A 22,398-nucleotide genomic window follows, 5' to 3' on the forward strand; every position below is an offset into this window, starting at 1 on the left:
GTTTTAATGCAGAACATTTCATGATTCTATAGTGCTTGTAAGCAATGCTACCTCCTGAAGTGGCACAGCACAGCACTATGGGTTTTGAAAAGGAATCGGGTGAGTGCAAATCTGTAGCCTCTGCCCAGCCTGGGTGCTTGTTCGTCAGAGTTTGTGGGCATTTTGCTTTAAAAGTAAGAGAACAACAGTGCAGCACATCAAAAGCCCCTACAAATTCCTCCCGGCAGGTACTGCAGCACCGCCACCCCTATATTTAGAGAAGATGTACATCAAAACAAAACCAGAAAGCAGAGCCCCTTTTAAGCTAGGCATGAGGAAAATATAAATGAGGAGAACTAACGAAATTGACATCAGAGCCCTGAAGATTTTTAAATTATTTATTCTTGTTCTCTTTTACATACTAATGTAGTTTCTAATACCATGAGGAAAAAATAAAAAAAGATATAAAAACAATTATTACAATATTAAGCAAATAGCTAGAGTGTAAACTGAAATATTTAGGGTGGATTGTGGTGTTGTTTTTATTTTTTCCCAGAAAGTTAAACACAAAAAGCATGGCTCAGACCTGCCTACAATTTGCAGACAACTTAAAATGACTGAAAAAGAAAAGAAATTAAGGTACTATTCACCCAGATGAATTCATAGCTGAGCATTCAGATCAAATAGCAAAAAGACAGTAGCTCATATAATCTTTAATTTTAAATTTGTAATTTTAAAAACTCAGTCACAGAATTATAGCAATTTTGACAGCACAAGGAATAAAATTATGGTTCATACAGAAGCATTTTCTTTACCAACTTCACATGCATCTATTAAGTTATAATAGGGTAAAAAGATACTTGCTGAAGGAAAAAAACTAGATTTTGTTGTTCCATACACAATATTTCTGCTCAGCTCTCACTGCTTTCAGAATGATTTTCTTTGAGCTCATCTCTTTTGGAGCACATTTACCACAGACCATGAGATTTTTCTGAGTGCTACCACTTTCTGTCTCTGGACACGAGGGCTGCTCTCTATTTTAGCAGTTAAGCTCTAGCTACATAAAAAGCACAAAACATTACTGGACTAAAAAAATACTCTAGGCTGTCATAACCAATAAATGTCTAAATGTTTATAAAGCAAGCTAATGTTAAATCTAGGTGCTCCGTGTGAGCCACAAACATCCCCAATATAGTGCAATTCAAGTAGGAAGGAAACAGACCAAATTCTTCTCACTTCTACAGTGCAACCCCTACAAACTTCTGGGAAAATCCTGATTTCAGTAAAATCAGACTGATGCTAAATGACTGCACTGAATTTTAAGGAAGTATGCATTTAAACTCTGTGTAAGGCTCTATGCCCATTTCTTCTTCATATATACATGCGTGTGGGCGTACACCTAGTTTATACATATATACATACACCTGACTTCTTCAAAAATCTTAAATATTCATCAAATATTGTGTGATAACCAGTAAGTGCTAATCTACCCACAGCCAACAACAGTAACAAAACTATCCTCAGAAAAGATTTTTCTTAGGCTCTGGATACTTGCAGAAACAGTTCCACATTATTAGTATTTATAACTAAAAATCATTCCACTAGTAGATTTGTGTAAAAAATACAGACATACTCAATATTTTGTGCGAGTCTTCAGAATAAATATAATTAGTGAATATGGTATAGTATAAGGTTTTTATTCAATTTTTGAGACTGATGCACTTTTTTTTTTGAAGAGGCTGTGCTAGCAAATAGCTTTTAAGAACTTACTGAATATACAAAATGTATTTATTGTGAAAATTATATGCTTGGAAGATTATACTCATGATTTAAATGCAGATGATATGACAAAGTATTTGCTTTGAAGAGAGGGAGGGACGGAATTAGAAAAGCAAGGTCATTCTCTCTGAAATATTTAACCAATTTAGTGAACTTCCTACTCTAGATCCTATTCATGATATTCAGTATGAAAACAAGTGAACGAAGCTTGATAATAAAACCGGGGCAGTGCTGTAATCAGCAGTCTTGGGTGCAAACTAGTAACTTGCTTAAATGTAGGATGTGGGAGAGGTTCTCGGCTGATGGTCCACTGATTTAGCTCCGTTCAGTGGGACTGTGACAGCTTAAATGAAACCAAGGGCTAACTAACCCCACCATTTTGCTGTTCGAACAATACAATGTGATCCTTACTTTAAGGAGAAAGGGAGGGCAAGATTTCTAGTGGATTTTGAATACCACCACCTGAGTTTGTGTTTTTCTTTATTTCTAAAATAGGCAGAACTCTAGAAGTCAATAGTAATATCACACTGTAGATGTGGGACCGAAGTCAATAAGACACAGTAAATTCAGTTATGGGAAACAGCTTTGAATGGTTTTAATTATATTTTCCTAGAAAGGCTTATAGAATGTTATTGATATTTGACCTGGATAGTTCTGTTTTCTATTACAAAGTACATTATATCAATACAGCACCATATATGTCTGCATTCAGCAGTCCTTAACCCTTTGCAGGCCCCGAGTGAAAGGGAAGGCAGGTGGATTTTTTTATTTTTTAATCTGAGAAAAGCAGACGCCACCCAACCAGTCACCTGTCAAAAAGCATTAAACCTCTTCAAAGTAAAGGACTGGTGAGGTCTGAAACACCACCGTGCTCTAGCACGATGAAGAAAGAGAGCAGACTATTCATTTTGAGCACAGTATTTGTATGTTAACTACATTAGACGTCTTTTATTTTACAGTTGCCTCACTCTTCCTCCCTCCCAAAGCCGGCTCATGCATCTGGCCTCCTCCTGGAAGCCTCCGCCGTGTGCTGCTTTCAGAAGTGCTCATTCCAGCTGATCGAATCCTTTATTAAATTAGGTACCCCCATCTTGAAGTTTAAAAAAAAAAAATACAAAGCACAACACCACCAAAAAAAGCAGCCATACAGAAGGAACAAAGGACTCCAGTTTCTCAGAACTATAAATTTCAAGTCCATCTGGCCTGGGAGGGGGACAGGGCAGGAGCGCAGCAGGCGATCCAGCGGTGCCCCGCGATGCCGCAGGTCCCAGGTGCCCCAGCCGGGGGCTGCAGGAGGTGCGCAGCCACCACCACCGCCTGCCCCGAGCAGAAGGCAAAGCAGGCCAACTTCCCCGAGGCCAGGCTTTAAATGGGTCGTAGAACTGGGAATAAAACTCCCAAACCATCCTGCTTGCCTGGATCGGGCACGATTCAGAAGGTCGCAGCACAAAAGCAAACAAGCACATGGATGAAATTAACAGCTTGGTGCAAAGGCAAAATTATTGCAAGAGAGGAGGGCTGTGACAAGGCTAGCAGCAGCTGAACAACGTGTGTTTGGGCTCAATCTGAGCACCGACCTGAAACCTGAGGGCTGATAAACCTCAAGGAAAAGTGGGGAATCTTCAGAGATTTGGGCACTATCAGCGTGCCTGCTCAGGAAAAAGGCAGGATTTTAACGTGCTGAGGAAAGAGCAACCACCCCACTACTGCTAGTAAATACATGCATACACCCACAGGGACGCAGCAGCAGCCCTCCGTGCTAGTTCAGTAAGGGCAGAACCGCAAACGGGCCGCACAGTGCTTGACACGGGAATGGAAACAAGCCGAGACAACAAGGTTCGGGTGCCTGCCTGAAGCCGAAATCAGTGTAACACAGAAAGTCCGAGCCACAAGTTTGACAGCAAATATAGGTTAGAAATACACGGGAGGAATTGGTAGAATAGGCCAGGAGAGTTGTTTCAAAGCCCTGGCATGCTGCTTGGAATGATCTTTAAAATCCATTTAAAAGAGAATATACAGTGAAAATGCAGCAAATGTTTTAAGAAAACAACCTTCTGCCCAGCGAGCGCTCTGCGGGGCTCTGCTCTGCGCTGACACGAGATCAAACCGAAACCAAGGGGGCACCAACAGACAGAGGAATTTTTTTGCTTTTTTTGTCCTAAATACCAAAATAAGCTCTCTCGTGCTCCGCAACTTAAATGCGACCATTAACCCTAGGAAGGTAGGGAAGGAATTTTAAATGGCAGAAGTTTTACTCCTAACCCAGTAATACGAGGATCCTTTCACGTTCCTCAGAAACTCAGAAACTAACCAGCCCAACGCTATGTGGAGGGATGGCACATCTGGGAGCGGTTTGAGGAAGCCATCTACTGAAATGTAAGCAAAAGGCTCTTAGGGTAGTTTATTGATGCTCCAGGAGGAAGTCTTTCAAGAGGCCATACGCCCATCAGTGACTATAATGATAGGAAGTAAATACGGCTATTGCGCGGGGGAAGGGAGCCTACTGCCCTCAATCCGAGACGCGACTGATCTCTGGAAGTGCGAGACGCATGGCGTTTGGGGAAGTGCACCCATCGGGCCAGAAAGTAAAACAAAACATCGATCTGACCACACGGGGTTTAGAGGAGAGTTGACAACAGCATGTTAGGAAACGGTCCGTGACCTACAAAACCGGCCACAAAAAGGAACAGTTAAGCCCGGGTGAGTAAGCTGAGAATTATGAATGCATGAGAGCTACGAAAGTGTCCTTTAAAGAATAAAAACCTTGCTCCCTACCAGAAGAGAATGGCGAGCCGCCTGTCCAGCAAGGCGTGAATTGAAAAGGCCATCTGAGCAGCAGCGGGACGTGACAGGCAGGTCTCCGACTGTGGTATCCCCATCCCACCCTCACCTTTGCTGCTGATCCAGCACCGACAACTCCTTTTGCCACAGGGGTAGCACTATTTGCTGCTTTCTCTGAATGCCCGGCTCAGAGTCATGTTGCCAGACCCGCTGTTCTTAGTCGTCACGAAGAAAAAATATATATTCTTCATGATGAAGGGGGAAGGACTTGAGAATATTGACCTTCAAGGCTAAGAAATGAAAGCCAAGCGTTACCTACACCCCATGCAGTGGCCAGGCTGCAGTGACTCCCTGGGGTGCCCCAGGAGGAGGGGCAAGGATCTCACACAGGGCCTCCGGAGACCTGGCGTTTCGGGATCTTGGGTTGGCACCCAGACGAATTTAGTCACGGTCCAGATCGAGACCAGAGTCCCCCATTTGAATCTCTCTTCGGCAGGCACAACTTCATGTAAACAATCAGCTAAGCCCCATTTTCTCTGGTGACATTGTTTCAAGAACGAGAACAATAAGATGGCATGTGTAACTGTGGCCCATCGCAGCCACCCTTGGGAGCGCAGCAGACAGTCACATTAGCTTTTTTACATCGGTTTTGTTATTGAGTTAAAAGGGGAAATTCTTTTTCCAAACATTTTATGGGCAGTCAGCATGTCCTGAAGAAAGATTAAAATGCATGCAGAGTAAATTACAGAATAGCTTAGGAAGTTCAAGAGCCGCAAATCACTTGGTTGAGAAATTCTGAAAAAAAAAAAAAACAGAGTAAAGCAGCAATGGTACTTGCTGATAGAGGAAACTGAACCATATAAAAGAGCAACTATTCCTGAAAAGTCAATTGTGTGGTGCCATTTTTTAAAGCAGTCAAGTCGAGGCAGAACATGACAATTAATGTGCCAGACGTTACCAGCAGCAAGCCTTATCTCAGTTCCAGGGGAGCAGCACAAGACAAAAACACCTGGATAACATCGTGTAGTCAAATCAAAACAGGTTAAATAAAGGAAAAATGAGGTTTTTGCAGCTACTGAAACCATGAGCTCAGCTGAACAACTACATATACTTCAGATCATTCTCTTCCAAATGCAATACAAGGTGCTGATCACAATCTGCTGAAATGCTAGAAAAACTGATGTAGTTAACACAGATGTCTCCTGCGGTGAGTTATGAACGCCTGGCACACCTCGGCTTCATCCCGGTGTTAAACTCGCCTCCAGCAGTGAAAGGCGCCTTGCAAAAACACTTTGAATCTTTGGAAAATGCATCCGCTGAAACATCATGCCTCTGCGCCCCTGGGCCCAAAGGTCTTCAGTATTACACCCATCGGCTGCATCTTCTTTTATGAGTTTTAAACACATACTACTGCAAAAGCTTTAGTGCCTAAGAGTACAATGCCCATGCAAAAATCAAGGCTTTCAAGGTTTTGTTTGTTTGCTTGTTTAATTTATGTACTTCTTTATAAAAAAGGATGCCCCTGTTAGGCTTCGAGAAGCCTGGGAGTTCTGTCCCTATTGAAAAGAGCTCTCTCACTAGTCCTAGTGCCTAGGAGCAATATGAGATGTGACCTAACACTAATCCAGTTTATAGGTTCAGCTTTTCCCTGCATATTTCACAGGGCAGGTCACAGAGTAGACCTGAAATCTAGCACCTTCACCTTAAAATGTATAATCATAAAAGTCAGCAGGTGATATGATGACTTCTACTTCATAGGTGAGTTTTTTTACATCAATTTAAATAAATTATTAATAAATTATTAATAAATCAAATTATTTTCTTCTCACTGTTTAAAGGTCCTATTGTGTATTTTTCTTTACAGATTACATTGCAGTCCAACTGTTCAACCACAGAAAAAGCAAATAAACAAACAAACCCACATCATGTAAAGAACAAGTAAGCTATAAAAACACAGCCTTGCCTAGTTCCCAGAAGCCTGCTGGTTTGCGAAATCTTTGATAAAAAATATATTCTACCTGTAGTTCCTGTTTCTGATGGTCCACCAGTAAACAAATACTAAGAAATGTGATGAGAAAACACAGAATGGACTGGACTGCATACATCAAGAGCACCTTTACCTTAACTTTTCATGATATTCAAAGTGTTGATTTGTGTTCAAAATCAAAAAACAAAACAAAACAAAACAAAAAAAAACCTTGAAGCTTCAACTTGTAGCAAAAAGAGTTACAATTGGCTTCACCTCCAGACAGCAGTGATCTTTTATAACTCCATATCAAGACTTCATAATTAAACTAAACCAATTACAAGGCTTTGAAGATTAACTGAAACTCTAAAAACCAGCTGTAGACAAAGAGCAAATTTCAGCTTTTCCTCTGGCTTTTGTCATGAAGAAAACTAACCTGGAATTAAGTGCTGGTGTATTTTACAATGTAAATATAACACACACACTTTCTGTACAGGGGCAAAGCTCCAGCTGCTAAGTACTCCTTGTTCAAAGTGCAAGAAGCTTTTCTGAGAAGACTGCTCAGCTGGGTGCTGCCTACAGTGTAACACTCCCAATTTGTACGGAGGAAAAGGAGAAAATGATTTAAAACAATTCTTAAGACAAGCAATTTAGCTTTCTTCTGTACCGAATATAATTCAATCATGCAGATTTCCCCATAAGACGACGTCAAGAACAGCATCAGATTTGGCTGTTTTTCTTTTTCTTCCCAACACCGAACATTTACCAGTCAGCCTGGGTGCTTTGCAAGGTAAGAGAATCATGGTCTGCCAGTAGCACCGATTCTCTTCAACAAACTGTTTTCATCTACTTAACCATGTTAATTTCTCATAGGAAATAAACTACTTTTATGTATGTATATTCTGAATTCAAGCTACCAAGAAAGGGTGACCCTCTAAAAGCTGAGAACAGCTCTCAACACTTTCTCATAACCTTTGGGCAAAAACAAGCGTGGAGTTGGTAGTAGTTCTGTCAAATAACTACCTCCTCTTTGGCATTCCTAAAGCACCAACCGCCTTTGTGTGCCGACGCCAATCCTTATTTTATAAATCTGGAATGAGGGGGGAAGATTATCTGATAGCACATTTCCCGTATCTTGATCCTAAATCATAGCTTGTTTTGAGTGATTGCATTCTGCCTCCACCTCCTCTGAGGTAATCCATTTCTGTGTTCCAGACATGGCATGTGCACTTTCTTCAGGTACGTGTTGCATTATCACTTTGCATGAAAATAATTATGACTGTGGTGTTAAAAGATAGAACTTTGACTAGCTACTCCCAGTCAAATCAAAAGATCAAACCGAGTACTAAAAACCTATGCCTAAAAAGGCAGTCACCGAAAACCCCGGAATGAAACGCTTGTCCCTCAGCTTATGGGGCTTCTGGACATCTGTTCCTGAACACAGTTCTGACTGGCTTTCCCACCTGGGACAAGCATCAGAGGGCTAGATGCGGGAGAAGCCATGAAAATGACTGCATATGACAAAAAGGAAGAAAGAGAGAGACTTGAGCGTCCAGAGATTCAAAAATGTATGAACGGAGTGCCCACACAAGGCATCCCTGGCATCCCTTTCCAAAGACATGTAAGGAACCAGCAGATGCCACCTGGCACCCCTCTGTCTGGAGACAAGACAGCAAAAGGACTCCTACCCCACTGTTTGGATTCCCCAAGTGAAGCTTCCTTCTCATGGTGAAGTGGGTGTCCAGCTTGAGAGAGCCTAGAAAAGGTTAATGGCGAGTTCCTTGACTCAGTGGATATACTGAGCAACACAGTAAAACCTCAGCCATCCCTCCTTTTTCAGCTAAGACTTCATGGGTAAGGAAGCTTTCTGAGCAAGTACAAGGCTTCTATAAGAAAAGGAATATTCCTAATAACATAATGGATCCCACAGATGGGAAAAAAATTCAAGGCCTATATGCCTCTACAGCTCCAAGGTGAGGCAAAGATCTGCCTGTCACAAACACTGACAAGTTCATAATGTGTGCTCTGCAAGGATAGGATACGACTATGATTAAGTCTTGAGAAAGCCCCTTTTTCAAAACCAAGGTAAGGAAATGTATAAAACATAGTATCCCATCATCGGTGAGGGTCTGCTACAGAGCTGCAGTGATTTAAGGACGAAGCAGGATTCACAACTGTGCTTTAGAATTTATAGCAGATACACTACAGTCTGGAAAAGATAAAAAGACCATGATGGCAAGGGCAAGCATGAATGTTACTACTGCAAAAGAAGGACGAACAGCTTTCGTAGTAGAAGGATAGTTTATGGTTATTTTGGCATGGACAATTTTTAACCAAGGAAGAAATGATATCCAAAACCCCAAATGCGATAGTCTACTTTGGTGCAACGAAGGAAATAAGCACATTGATAGCAGTTCCTTATGGTGAAGCAAACCAGTCGTTTCTGGATACTGTCCCTCTACATTTTGTGTGCCAAGGGAATTTTGTTTGTAACCTCATGATACCAGTGGACTTGGAAGCTGATAAGAAAGGACAAGAAATAATACTGGACCTACTCCAAACATCCTGACAAAGGCAGAACTTTCAATTCTAAGGAAAGGTCCTAGTAATGACTTCGCTTTTTGATCTTTAAAGAAGATGTAATAGCAATGTTCAGTTTGTTCATAGAAATGCTATTGAACTCTTCACTGGTATGTATGACCAATGTGGTTTTTGTCTCAGAATTAAATCAGCTGTATGTTATCATGCTAACTTGTCTGTGAAAGGGCTGTGCATGTGGAAATAGTGCAATGAGAAGGAAAAAGCTACCCCGAATGAGGAAAAGACACAAGTGACTAGAACTAGGCAAGGACTGTCAAGAAGGGGAGTCATTTAGAATCAGGCACGCATGGAAGTGGTATAGGAACACAACTGACGTTCCAGGAGATATTATACCCTGGTCATGTATTAGCTTACTAAATAAACCAAAGGACTTAATCTTTTCAGAGAGTAACTCTTCATTAATGGTATGGTATTGTAAAGGCTTTTCTTGATGCACAAGATTAAATTACCAGTCTAAGTAACTAAATGGTGGTAGCCCTAAGGGAGGAAAATGGGCTACAGCAATGACTTGTACAGTCAATAGGAACTGAGCACTAGAAAAAGTAAAAAGCCACACTTGAGGCATACAATAGGAGAAAAAAAATTTATCAGTGCAAAGCCTATAAGCTCACAAACATCAGCTGGTGCTACACCAGAAAGCTAATTAACACCTGGCAGTACAGTCTCTTACCACCTCCCTCTCCTCAACCAGTAATACGGATGTTTTGCAACTGTGTTCCCACTCAGATGCTCCAGGATTAACAGTTATTTGGCCCCAGTTCCAGGACTTCTGGTTAGTGCAATGGTGTTCTCCAGCACTCCTGAGCCACTTGTGGAAAGAGTTCACGATCATCCCACAGACAGTAATGCAAGCCAGTGATGAAGCCTTAAGAGCTCCAAACTTGTCTGAGATGTACATATCCAGACAATGTTGCTGACAGTTTCCCAGAATGAACCCGCAAAGTAAGGACAGTAAGTACAAAAAACAGCGTCTGTTTATACATAAACCAGAGGGTTTGCAATTTTACCTGACAGCAAATTATTTAGTACAAGAAGCACTAGTAATGCTGTATCCTGAACAAATAATTCACAATTTTTCCTCAGTCCATACCAGGAAGAATCAGTTGGCCCCAAAGCAGTATTAAGATATGGACATCCCATACATTTCCTTAGTTTAGGCCTCTGAAGCTTTATGGACAAAAATACCTGATATTTGATAGCATTCAAAATGCTTAAATTGAAAAACAAAGCTCAAGAAGTATACAATGGTGAAATTCATCTTGGGGGACACAATCAAAAGGGAAGGACACTGACATGTACACACAATCTAATGTTGAAGACCCATGTGGAAGGTCTACGCACAAAAGCAAAAGGCTAATTCTGACTTCTCTAACATTTACAGGTGATTACAGAAGACGTGCAGAGAATCTCAAGATATTACCATTGCTTGCATTACTGAGATTGATTCAAAAAAAAATAAATCCCGAAGTGTTTTCAGCACTTATCAAAAAGGTTTTGAACAGGAAGTAGTAGTATATTTGGGCAGGTAGAACGAGAGGAGAAAAACCAAGCACACTGCTTTCTTAAGCAGAAAGTAATCCCTGTCAACAGAAATACTCCGTGATACAGAAGGAATGTTACCAAGTGCATGGGCTGTTGAGCAGTGGAAGTGAAAGCTGTTCAATCGTAAGTTCAAGGCTGTAAATCACAGTTCCTTTCTTATCTGGCTTCACAAAACAAACAAGAAGAAATCTTCTAAACTAGAGCCTGGTATGCAAAGAATTTTATAAGAGGGTGCACATACCAGAGGCACAATGAACGCTGCAGTCGACATATAATCACACTAGGAATGCCTCTGATCAGCATTAGCCATGAAAACACTTTGTTGTGCAGCAGGCTAGTGCATGAAACGCAAGTGAACAGCAGATTTACATGCCAGTTCTTCCTGATATTAGGGAAGGTACCACACTACTGAGATTCACTTTTTCTCTAAATAATTTTATGTTTATTTTTTTTGCACTATTGCAAGTCACAAATTGATTAAAAAAAAATAAATCCAAACAAGACACACAGTACCTCGTAATATCCCCCTGTACTCTGTGCATCCTTCAGTCACAGTTGTTTTCACTCCTACTGACTGTTTACACATCGTGTCCCAGTCCTGCAGACACTTAAAGTAAGATTAGACACAAGTAATCCAGTCAAGGCCAGCAAGCATGCCTACATGCATTCAGGCACATACACAAATGTCCACAAGATGAGTCTAACAAGCAAATATATTAGCTCAAGCCTCTAATTACCTATTACAATTAAACCAACTTTAGCAATACACATTTCCACTAATTGGGATATGGATGTCATGTAAAATGACCTTTCAAGTCTTTGTCTTGTGCAAAGCACCAGACCAGTGCAGTGCCACACCAGTAGCTGGCCAACTTACTTTTACCTAAACCAAAGTATGGAAACAGCCTTTTAATAAAAGGGTAGACATTCGTGCCAAGCAGGTATTAGTGTGTTTTTCTTACCTATATTCCACCTACTGATCATACTGGGAGCTGAAAAAAAACTTGCCATATAAGAGAACTAGGATAAATGTAAAATATAAACAAGTAGTGATAAATGAAAATAGGGCTCACAGTTACAGCGTCAATTCTTCTGGTGTCAGATGCAAGGCAGAAGCACGGCACTATCACCAATCCCTTTCTCCCAGGACAGGTCTGAATTATTTCACTAAAATCCGTGTACAATTTCTGGGGAAAGTTAGGTGCATTAAGAATGGGATTCATACAGGCCAGTGCGCCAACTGAGAAGCTGCCTAAATTAGCCCATATGAAGCAAGGAGGAGAGGAACTTGAGCCCTATCCTCTCTCTTCCTGGGGCTTAGATATGTTTCTTTCAACTGCTGGGAAGTGCTTTAGTGTGATACAAATTCAAGTCTCTCTCTCGAAGTGCCACAAATTTACTGAAGTTGAAGGGCCCAGTGGTCACATGCAGCAGAGGTGTGCTCTCAAGGGAAGCAAGCGTCTTTGAGGCTACCCACACGGCAGCCTCCCCACAGCAGGGCCATGGAAGTATTCAACTGTTCCAGCACGGAGCCACAACACGAGGGACTGGAGGCCCCCTCCTTCAGAGGGGCCCTCTCCACAGCACCACCAGACAAAATGGAGGTATATGCTCCTTGTCCTGCCACCAGCGGCTGACGGAGGCTGCTCGACCCCGCAGGTAGCGCAGAGAATCCCAGTGGATGCGGCCCGGCAGGCAATACGGCTGGAGAAACACCTCACCTTGCCACACCACGCGCCCCGAGGCAAGCAGCCATCAAGAGGCGGGAGGCCTGGGACGTGCCCTGCGTGCTGCAGGTACTTGGTAAAAGCTGCAGCGCCCAAGGGACCTGGTTGCGGGTACATCCAGCAGCCCAGCGAGAAGGACTGAAGGCTTCCCATTCTGGGACCCGGGTGCCTGCCGAGTGCAATGCCCCCATAATCCTGCGTTGGTTTCTACTGCGAACAGCCCGCTCGCATTCCTAGCAGTAACCTCAGGTTGCCTTTAAAACAAGTGCTTTGCAGGTGAACGTGTTAGGTCCCCGGCGAGCACATGAAACAAGGGGATTATGAGAGCATTCTGCAACCCTGACCACAGAAATCACTGTTCAAGGACAAGAAGAAGAAACTAATCTCTCACGGGATGTGGCATAACTGGATCACAGAGAAATACATGACTTATTAATTAAGCAAGAGTGGAGTAAGAATGAAGAAAATATCTCTTTGAAGAGCTGAGAGAATACCGCCATCAACTCCAGTAAACAGAATCACACTGGAATAAATACTTTCTTTACACAGACCTACTAGAAAGTACTGATTTATCTTTTGTTCCAGCTTTCCTTTCTCAGCAGTTAATTGGCTGAGGATTCGCATACCCCTGCTTAAAGGCAGCACTGGCTGCCCATTTCGGAAGCCCCAGGACTGGCAAGGACTCCATTAACCCTTTAACTGTTTGAAGTTACGCAAAGCCCTTCCACTCAGTCGTAGCACACGTATTACAGAGATCCAAAAACTGAAACAGGCTGTTCATTAAAAAGCTCAACACATCATTAACTACAAATGAAAGGTAAGACTTTCAAAAGCATCAGCACAGGACTAAAATTGCCGTCTTTAAAGCCAAAGGGAGCTTACCCTTGACCTTGAAGGGTGGAGGGCTGGGTTAACTTTGAGCATTTTTGCAAATCCCAGGCAAGGTGGTGAAACACTAAGATTAAGAAGGCTGCCAGAAGGAGTGGTGTACTAATGGCAATTTATTCCCCTTGACCTGATGCATTAATGCTTATTTCCTGCACACACAAACTGTGTAATATAAATCAAATCAGCTCCTTCTCTAAATGTAGATTGGAAGAAACACTGAAGCTTCACTTCAGTTCATAGCACTGCGAAACAGAGATGTTTATCAAACACATGTACAACTTCTTGTTGACATGTGAGGGAACACAAACCTATTTACAGACAAAGAGAGCAGGGAGAAAACTTTAAAAAGAAAATCTGAATGTATAATGGAACAATGGTTCAATGGCTAAAAAAAGCAACAAGACTGGTTTTCGGTTTACACAGACAATTGCCAAACAGATAAAAATTGGCTTTAAAAGTCTTGTATACAGAATCTTAAATCTAACAAGATAAAGTGCAGCTGCATCCCTCTGAAGTTACAATGAATGCTGCTTGGTTGCTCTAATTCTAATTCACATAAACATATACGACCAAAACCAAGTGAACTAATCTGCGATGAAAGCTCAGTTGAGTATGGCAAAGCAGGGAGGACTTTCAGATACAACAACCATAAATAATTAACTGTATCTTAGAGAAGGTTTCTGACCTTTGTCATACAAGTGACATTTCCAAGTGAGAAGGAAGTCACATCACTGCTGATCCTCTCAGTCAACAGGCAAAATGCCATAGCACATGGGGTCTGAACTAGTAATAGCTTTTCAGCTGCAGAAGTGACGTTGCTTTAGAGGACGAGACATAGTGTCAGCGTAGGGAGGAGAGCAGTGTATCCATTCCTTCAGCAGAGAGAACATTTCAGTCATCAGTGGTAAGCTCATCAGCGTCCTTGATCGTCAAGTTACCGGTGGTCCTAGTCTAGTCACCAGGAGCCTGGCCCATGACCTTAGAGAAGCCAGGCTTTCACTGTGAGGCACTAGTTAACATTTTTACTGACTCTGGACAGCTATGCAGCTGCCACAACACATGCAGGCTAAGGTGGGTGTGTTTGTTTTTCAGTTTCTTCTTAAAAACAGACTTAACAGTCTTATTTTATAAAAGACAATAGATTTCCCCCCACAATGGGAATACCAAGATTATACAAGCATTTCCAGAGAAAGCTCCAAGGCAATTCTGGAGGTGTAAAAATACAAGCTGGACAGCTCTGAAGGAAAATATCCATGAAGAAAAATTTTGTGAAAAGTAGTCTAATAATGCTTAAGTAGGAACTTCTCTCAGTTACTCTGAAGCAAATATTAGTGTGTGCCTATAGACAACAAGAAGCATTAATTAGTATCAACAGAATGCCTATACTGATAACATAATGCAAAAATAACAACTACATTTTCTTTTTTTTTAAAAAAAAAAAAAAGTTTAGAACTGGCTTTATCAAGCTGTAGGATCAGGCCCTTAGTAGGGCATTTCCCTTCTGTTCCAGAAAACAATGATTATTGTCTGCACAAAGCATTTTCAATGGTTCCCATGCCACATTCGGAGACAAGACCAACAGTGGGAAGCTGGCAATAATTAACAAAAGATTTCAAGGATCATAGAGGACTGCAGCTATGCATGGTTTTGGAAATATAAAACGCTGCCATGATTTTATCATGCCATGATGCAAATTAAGGAGGAAAATGGACAGAGAATTGATTGATTAACTACTGACCACCACCCTTTGAGCCCAGTGGTCCAGCTTTTATCCACTTACCATGCAGTCCACCCATTCAGACCATACTTTCCCAACTGGAATGCTAAGAGACTGTGTGGAAAGCCTTGGTTAACTCAAATTAAACAAAATCTATTCCTGTCATCCACAGAGGTAGTCATTTCATCAGAAGCTCAGTTGGAAGTTCCACTTACAGCCAAACCAACCTCCTGCCATGCCTGTTTGTTTTTTTTTGTGCACATAGGAATGGGCTCTTTTCGTGCTTTGAAGACGTTTGCCCTGATAATCAGTCAGATCTCCTGGGTGCTTTTGTCCTTCAGAACTTTATCCTACGGTGTTCAAACGACCAGTTTCACAAACAAGGTGAAGTCCATGATCTTTGCTCTGCTAAATGCCTTCCTTACTTCTCTCAGGATCTTAAACTTCAGTGCTACGTGGTAACTGCAGCCAAGACTGACATTAACAATCACAGCCCTAAACTGTTGCTCACCTGTGAGTAGCAAGGTCAGCAGAACACCTTCCTTAGTCCATCTAGGCCACTCATCAATATATTGTCCCTTCTGCACTCGAAAGATCTCCTGGATTGTACTACTGTGTCACATTTCCAGTAAGTACCAGGGTGCTTAAAATTCCCTTAGAACCAGGGCCTGCAATAGAAGTGCTCTTTTAAGAAGGCTTCATAGCATATTCCGAAAACTCAATTTGGAAGAGACCTCAGGTCTCATGTCCAACCTTCTGTTCAAAGCAGGGTCAGCTTGAGATCAGGCCACGTTGCTCAGCATCCTATCTAGCTGGGTCTTGAAAACCTCCAAAGATGAAGACTGCTCATCCTCTCTGTGTCTCTGTTCCACTTCTTGACGGTCCTTACCATGAAAAAATTTCTCCTCGTAGCCAGTCAGAACCTCCCATTTCAACTAACACCCATCATCTCTCATCTTCCCACCATGCATTGCTGAGAAGATCCTGCCTCTGTCTTTTCTTGATAATCTCTTTGCAGGCATTGGAAAGCTGCTATCAGGTTCCCCCAAAGCTTTCTCCTTCCAGGCTCTGCCTCCTTTTGATCAGACAGTCTAACAACAGATGCCAACACAATGCCTCCTGCTGAGCTCCCTATCTAGTCCTCACCCACATGGTCTTGACCAGCCCGTTGCCCAGACAAGAGCAAAGCTCTTTCCATTGAAAACTCCTGCACAGGCTCTTCCCCTTGAATGGCAGGATGGAGAACATTGCTTAGGCTCCATCCCTTCACTCTGGATCACTGAGCCCCACGGTCATCCTCAATCTGCTGAAGTATTACTAGTGCCCACACGAAAGAATAGCAAAGTCTGATGATTAGACAGGCCTTGGTAATTTCTCTGATATCCCAGATCCAGTCCCTGGGGAAGCAGCAAGCCTCACAAGTCATCAGGTCTGGTCAGCAGATGGACGTCTCCATTCCCTGTTACCTATTGCTTGCTCCTAGTGGCACTGGTTATGAGTAGTTGTTGATCAGGTGCAGCTGGCCCAAACATCTCTCTTGACAGAAGTCACTCCTCCTCTCCTGTTTTCAGGGCACTATACATTCTATTAAATCTTTATCATTAATAGCCTCACGTGTCTGTGTTACTGAGGATGACACCAAGTATGATTATATCCTTCTGTTAACATATGAAAGAGACTAGACAGGAAACTACAGTTCTTATCAGCGGTGCCTATGATTTAGGCTTCTCAAAGTGAAAAACTTAAATGTAAGCAGCGTAAACACAGCTGCTTATGAACACGGCAAAAAAGTAACAAAGAAAATATTCCTCAAACTATAAAAAAATAATAAAAATCTTACAGTCATATGCACATTAGAAGTGAAATATATATGCAGAACACTCTGCAGAACCAGGGAAGTTGATTACTTGTCCGAATCACGATGTATGCTGTTTATTGAGTGTGTGCGAAGACCTTTAATGCCAGACTTCACAGATCTCACTGCGGTCACGAACAAAGCCAAAGCCATAAATGTAACACCTGATTTTCAGGGGAGATGGGAATATGGAAAAGTGTTTGGGAAATTCTCCTGCAAAGATGGAATTGAATCTCTCAAGAGAACTAGAGAACATTTTCTACAGCCTCCAGGCACTGGGATGTGGCACAGGGGCATTCCTTCATCTCCAGGTCAGTCCAGTGCGGCCAAGACTGCTAAGCCCATCCCTTTCCTTCATGGGAGGAAACTCCCTCTTCTGTCACTGGACTATACAAGAGAGAGGAGGGAAAGAGAAGAAAGAAAAAAACACCCTCTTCTGTCCACCATTTTAGAGAGAGAAAAGGAATTTCTCAGCTGCTCTCCTATCTGACATCCAAACGGAAAAGACAAGAGACCAGGCTGTTTCCTCATTGCATTAGAGGTGAGAGGAAGCAGGATAGGAAGAGGTCAGGAAGCAGCCAACAAAAGGTAAGAAGAGATGTTAAACTTCCCCATGTCCTAAAGCTGCTGCATTTGAATCAGAATTCTTAGAAATCTACAACCCAGCTGTGGAAAAGGACTTTGGTAAAGCTGGGGGGGAGGGGGGAAGGCTTTCTCAGCGAAAGTACTTGTTTTGCTTTCTTTTGCATTTGCATGCTTCATCCAAAGTGTTACACAACATGAAGCTTTACAGAGCTATACAAAAACACGCACTCCACATGTGGCCAGGGAAAGACCCCGTCCCACCAAAATCTGTTCAGAATAAAAAGCCTCACCCAAGTCTAACAGGATCCTAATGCAGACTGCTGAGTATTTACCACAGCAACAAAAAAAAAAAAGAAAAAGAAATCATGCATTAGAAAATATTCCTTGCTTATTGTGACAAAAGAGCTTTTCCAAGATGATTCTGTAACTCCATGCCCCAAATTCACTGACCACTTTGCCAGGATAGCAACGGCTGCTGCAGAATTCCACTGGCAGATGCTGTATCTCACATTTTCTCTTTCTCAATATGCTGTGATTTCCTGTGGAGTGGAGAAATAATCTATACTACAAAGAGGTGCAGTACTAGCACTCTTAGAAGTAAATAATTTTACAGCAACATAAAGTATATATAGAAATATAATACTTGAGTGAAGAAATTCCTGAGCAAAGAGAGATTAGAAAAACACTCTGATAAACAAATGCCTTCAAAGCTTACATTATTTTACTCAGTGCAAAAAATATTGGGTAACTGTGTGCTGTTCCTAGAAAGAACGGAATTTTGTTGCCAACAGCTGTAGTTTATCAGAGGAATTATAATACTATATTGAAGATTTACGCTCCTGACAAAGGCATAAAGTTATCCAAACTAGGGCAGAAAAAACAATAGTCTTCTAATGAACCAGATGCTATTTTTGTTAACTCTTACTACAGCAGAAGTTATGATCTTCAAAAACAGACGCTCACAACTGTGGTTGATCTTTACGATGATTCGTAAGTCCTTCAATAACACTATACATAGAGTGAACTGTTTTATCACAGGTTTTTAAACAAGCAAGAAACACACCCTTATCCTATTGGAATCGATTAAAGTCAAATATTTACCTCCAAAGCACATGACTAAGTTTTCTTCCTGACATTTTTGGAACTTACAGTTATGTTTTCCCTACCTTAAGAAAAGGTTTCCTCAAGATGTGCCATCTGCCATCTGACAGGACCATACGAGACAGGACAAAAGTGACCCTAGTCTAAAGGCTGCTCTACTCATAAAGTAAACAAGCAAGGGGAAGCAACCTTGGGTCTCTTTGCTGCATTTATACGGACAGAAGTAGCCCTACCTGCCTGCATGTCACGCTCCTGATTCCAGTGGAAACTGTTCCTCATGCTCTGCAGGATTAGGGTCTTCTGTGCTCCTCATAACTACAGTAGCTAACAGCACATAGAACTATTATTTTTAAGTCAAACTGATATTAAGCAATAAAACTCAGGATGTCAAAGCTTTTAAGGCTCATTTATTTGCAAGCAGCCAAGCAGCATACCCTGGGTTGAACCGTGGGCCAATTTACAGTTACGCTTTGTGCTGTTCCATGAACATCACACCACATTACACAAATTGTGAATCGACAAATCCATCGCTTTAAAACAATCTGCCCAAAGCCTCACGATGAGTCAGTGGCAGCATCTTGTTTATGTCTCAGACTTTGGCTTCCATTTCATAGCTGCTCAGTCCACCAAATCATAATTGCACTGCATCACCAAAAATGTTATTATTTCCGTTCTTCTGAAAGTCCTGTTTACTTTGGTTGTTTTTGTTTGTTTGTTTGTTTTGCTTTTACTAGGGGAAGAAAATAAATTAAAAAGCTTCTTAACAATTACAGTTGTGATTTTTTTTTCAAAAAAATTGGGAACCAACAAACTATATTTCTCAGCTGATCCACAGAAAAGATAGAAAGCCTGATCTATTTGAACCAAATGCACAATAATCCAAAGGCCTACAGAGAAAAATCACTGTGCAAGTGCCAGAGTTTTCACTACAGATAAAGTAATAGTATACCTGTACTGACTTTAAAAATACTACTTGTAGTCAGTAAGAAGTGAAAGACTTCAAAATAAAACCCTCCTTCAAGGAACAACTTGCCACCGGTCCTTAATCCTGCAGAAGATCTGCAAAAACTGAGAATATTTTGCTTGAGTAAACAGAATTTTAATTGAGCATAAACAAGTGAACAGCAGGCATGTGATTTCCATAAGTATGCATGATTGGAAGGAATAAAGACTTAAAAATCTGGGGCCATGAAACCAATTTCAATTTTAAAACTCTTATGGTTTAAAAAAAGGTAGCATGTACATAGAAGGCTCTTTTCATTACAAATGGATTCTTTAATACAAATTGCCAGTGACAAATCACCATTTATAAGAACTGTTTCCAATAAGGTAGAAGTTATCTAGCATAGCACTAAAGAATACATTTAATTTTAAGCATGCTTACAGTTTTATTAGAGCCAATGGCTTTTTCCATGCTTAAAGCCAAGCATATGCTCAAGTACTCTGGTGAGACAAAAGCTTACAAGTTTGTTGTTTAGAATGCAAAGCGAGGCTTTTTATCCCAAACCACATTTTCTTGCATGTAATCAGCCGTGATGATGTCACCATAGTTTCCAATTCATTTCAGGGCACACTCATCATTTATTAGGACCCAGATGGTGCTCTCTTTCTCTGGCTTCTGAAGGATATGCCCAAATATTAAAACAGGCTTGGCTATCTGCCCCTTATCCTGTTCTTACACTCTGTATTGCCACAGTAAAAATAACAGTAACCTTTGATCTAATCTGGAAATCTTCTCTAATTTATACACACGATTTGGCAACATCAAGTACAGTCAACCCACTCGAAACCAGAGAACCTGATATGCGTAAATACAGCACGTTAATCACAATATATCGGGAACAAGCAATCCACAAAACAGTCAAAAGAATAAAAGCAGAAACAATTTTTCTAGTAACAAAATAAGGGACCTTGACTGTACTTGATGGCTGTGTGTGTTTTTGTGGAACTGTAAGGATTATTCAACAGCTTAACCGGCTATTAGCAAACACACACACTGATTTGTAAGGCAAATAAAGAGCATGACAGGATCTGTCATAACAGCAACATCTTTCAACACCACAAGTCTGTGTTGTGCTGACAGCTCACGGTGTTTTCACCCATGGGCAGCACACAATATTTGGTCTCCAAAAAGTTCTGAAGATTATTTACCATCCCTGCAGCTGTGGAGCAAGCGTAAGGCAATCTCCACAGAGGCCCAACAGAGCGATAAGCTGTTGTGATATTCCATAAAAATGTCCTAAGGTAAAATAATGCCACATGTGTCCAGCAGATCTTGACAAAACATTCTTGAGTGCGCAGCTAATTCAGACGCAGGTGCACATGATGTTCAACAGTCCTGAGTCACACATCTTCCCAAGCTTAGAGACTCATGCAAAGCACACTGACACTGGAAAAATCACACATCACGTGCATCATAATATGACCAAATCCAAATGGGGTGGGGGGAGGCTTGGAGGGGAAGGAAGGAAGGTTAGTGAGTTCCTATTTAACTATCATTACCTACTACTATTTAACAACTAATGCATGTTGTAAGAAAATAGGGCAAGAAAAATGTATTTTAAGCAGCCTTCTTGACTTGAAAACAGGTCAATAATTGCATGCACGTATTGGTAAAGAAACCACTTTGGAATGAAGATCAAATCCAGAAAACTCATTTTAGAACTACATTTAAATATTATAAAAACAGGGATTCGACTAAATAAGATTTTAAAACATCCACTAGGTTAGCTCCTAAACTTTTTGTAATACTAAGCAAGAGCTAGTAATTTTGGTGGTAATAATACTAGACATTTGCACTCCAATAAACACAATAAACCACATAATTCTAAATTAGTATATGCTACTAAATAAATTAAAACAGCATTAAAATCATAACAATAAAGTTAAGTAAATAAAAACTCTGTCAGTCCAGAAACAAAACACCACAAAACATATATAAAGCACACATTAATCAGGTATGGATGGTGAAGAGACCGCTGTTCAGCTAGTGAAAATTACTTTTTATAGCCCATTCCCTTTGTAGTAATGGAGCCTGGGTCCTCCTACATCTCAAACTCTCCAAAGGCAGCTGTAGAAGAGCTGCTGTCTCCCCACATCCAGAAACTCAGGCTTGCTTACACCCCAAACTTTGCAACGCTTCCTGGCATCTGGCTGGTTCCAGGAAATTCAGGCTGTGCCCCGTGGTGCTATCACGCTCTGTATCTATATGACGCATAACTTGAAATTACTGGTATGTTCAATACTTTCAAAACCACAGCTCGAGAATAAGCTTGGAAACACCAGCAACAACAACCCTGGCCTTACCTGCAGGATCTTGTACTGTCATTTCCTTACGCTTCGCCTTCAACTTGTCTTTGACCCACGGGAATTCCTGTAAGGACTCCAAGAATGCATCAAAAGCTTTGGGTCCTCTAGTAGGGAGAATATCAAGGAGCATCATGGTTTTCCTTTGACTTGTGGTTTGGGATTTTATCTCTTGAACGTGACTGTCTGTGAGAATCCCTTCTTGGTAGAGATACTGAATAACCAGTCCATCCACCAGCACCTCTGTACAAAGCTCCAGGCGCAGGGAGCGTAAAAGCTGCTTGTCTCTGGCATCCATTTGGCAACCTAGAGCATGAGTAAAGGGGAAGGCATGGAGATTAAAATACTTCAACCCTGAACATCCAGAAGTGATGTCCGATACCCAATAACCTTTAGAAAAAAATGCCAGACTCAGAATCACCAACCTGGGAAAACTGCTCATGGTCCCCACCATCTTCTCTTTGCTCAGATTACACTGTCTGACAAGCTAAAACGCAGCCATTTCTGGGAAATATTAGACAGGAAGAGAAGCTTTGGCATTGTGAAGACCAGTGCTTGGTTGGAATAAAAA

At 41.4% G+C, this 22,398-nt stretch overlaps 1 protein-coding gene across 2 annotated transcripts in view; it reads right to left on the reverse strand.

Annotated features, from left to right (window-relative positions):
• The window catches only part of CRADD (CASP2 and RIPK1 domain containing adaptor with death domain), a 75,203-nt gene that overhangs the window by 49,621 nt on the left and 3,184 nt on the right, over positions 1-22,398 (reverse strand). Inside the window, exons 2-3 of one of the 2 annotated variants that reach the window (XM_035551703.2) lie at positions 22,253-22,331; positions 21,828-22,133 (exon numbers count right to left, since the gene is read on the reverse strand). In XM_035551703.2, coding sequence (XP_035407596.1) covers positions 21,828-22,125 — 298 coding nt within the window. In that variant the 5' untranslated portion in view covers positions 22,126-22,133; positions 22,253-22,331. The remainder of the gene's footprint in view (positions 1-21,827; positions 22,134-22,252; positions 22,332-22,398) is intronic. The other variant, XM_035551702.2, reaches the window with a different exon arrangement.

The sequence above is a fragment of the Cygnus atratus genome, chromosome 1 (assembly GCF_013377495.2).
Source record: "Cygnus atratus isolate AKBS03 ecotype Queensland, Australia chromosome 1, CAtr_DNAZoo_HiC_assembly, whole genome shotgun sequence".
NCBI classification, from domain to species: domain Eukaryota; kingdom Metazoa; phylum Chordata; class Aves; order Anseriformes; family Anatidae; genus Cygnus; species Cygnus atratus.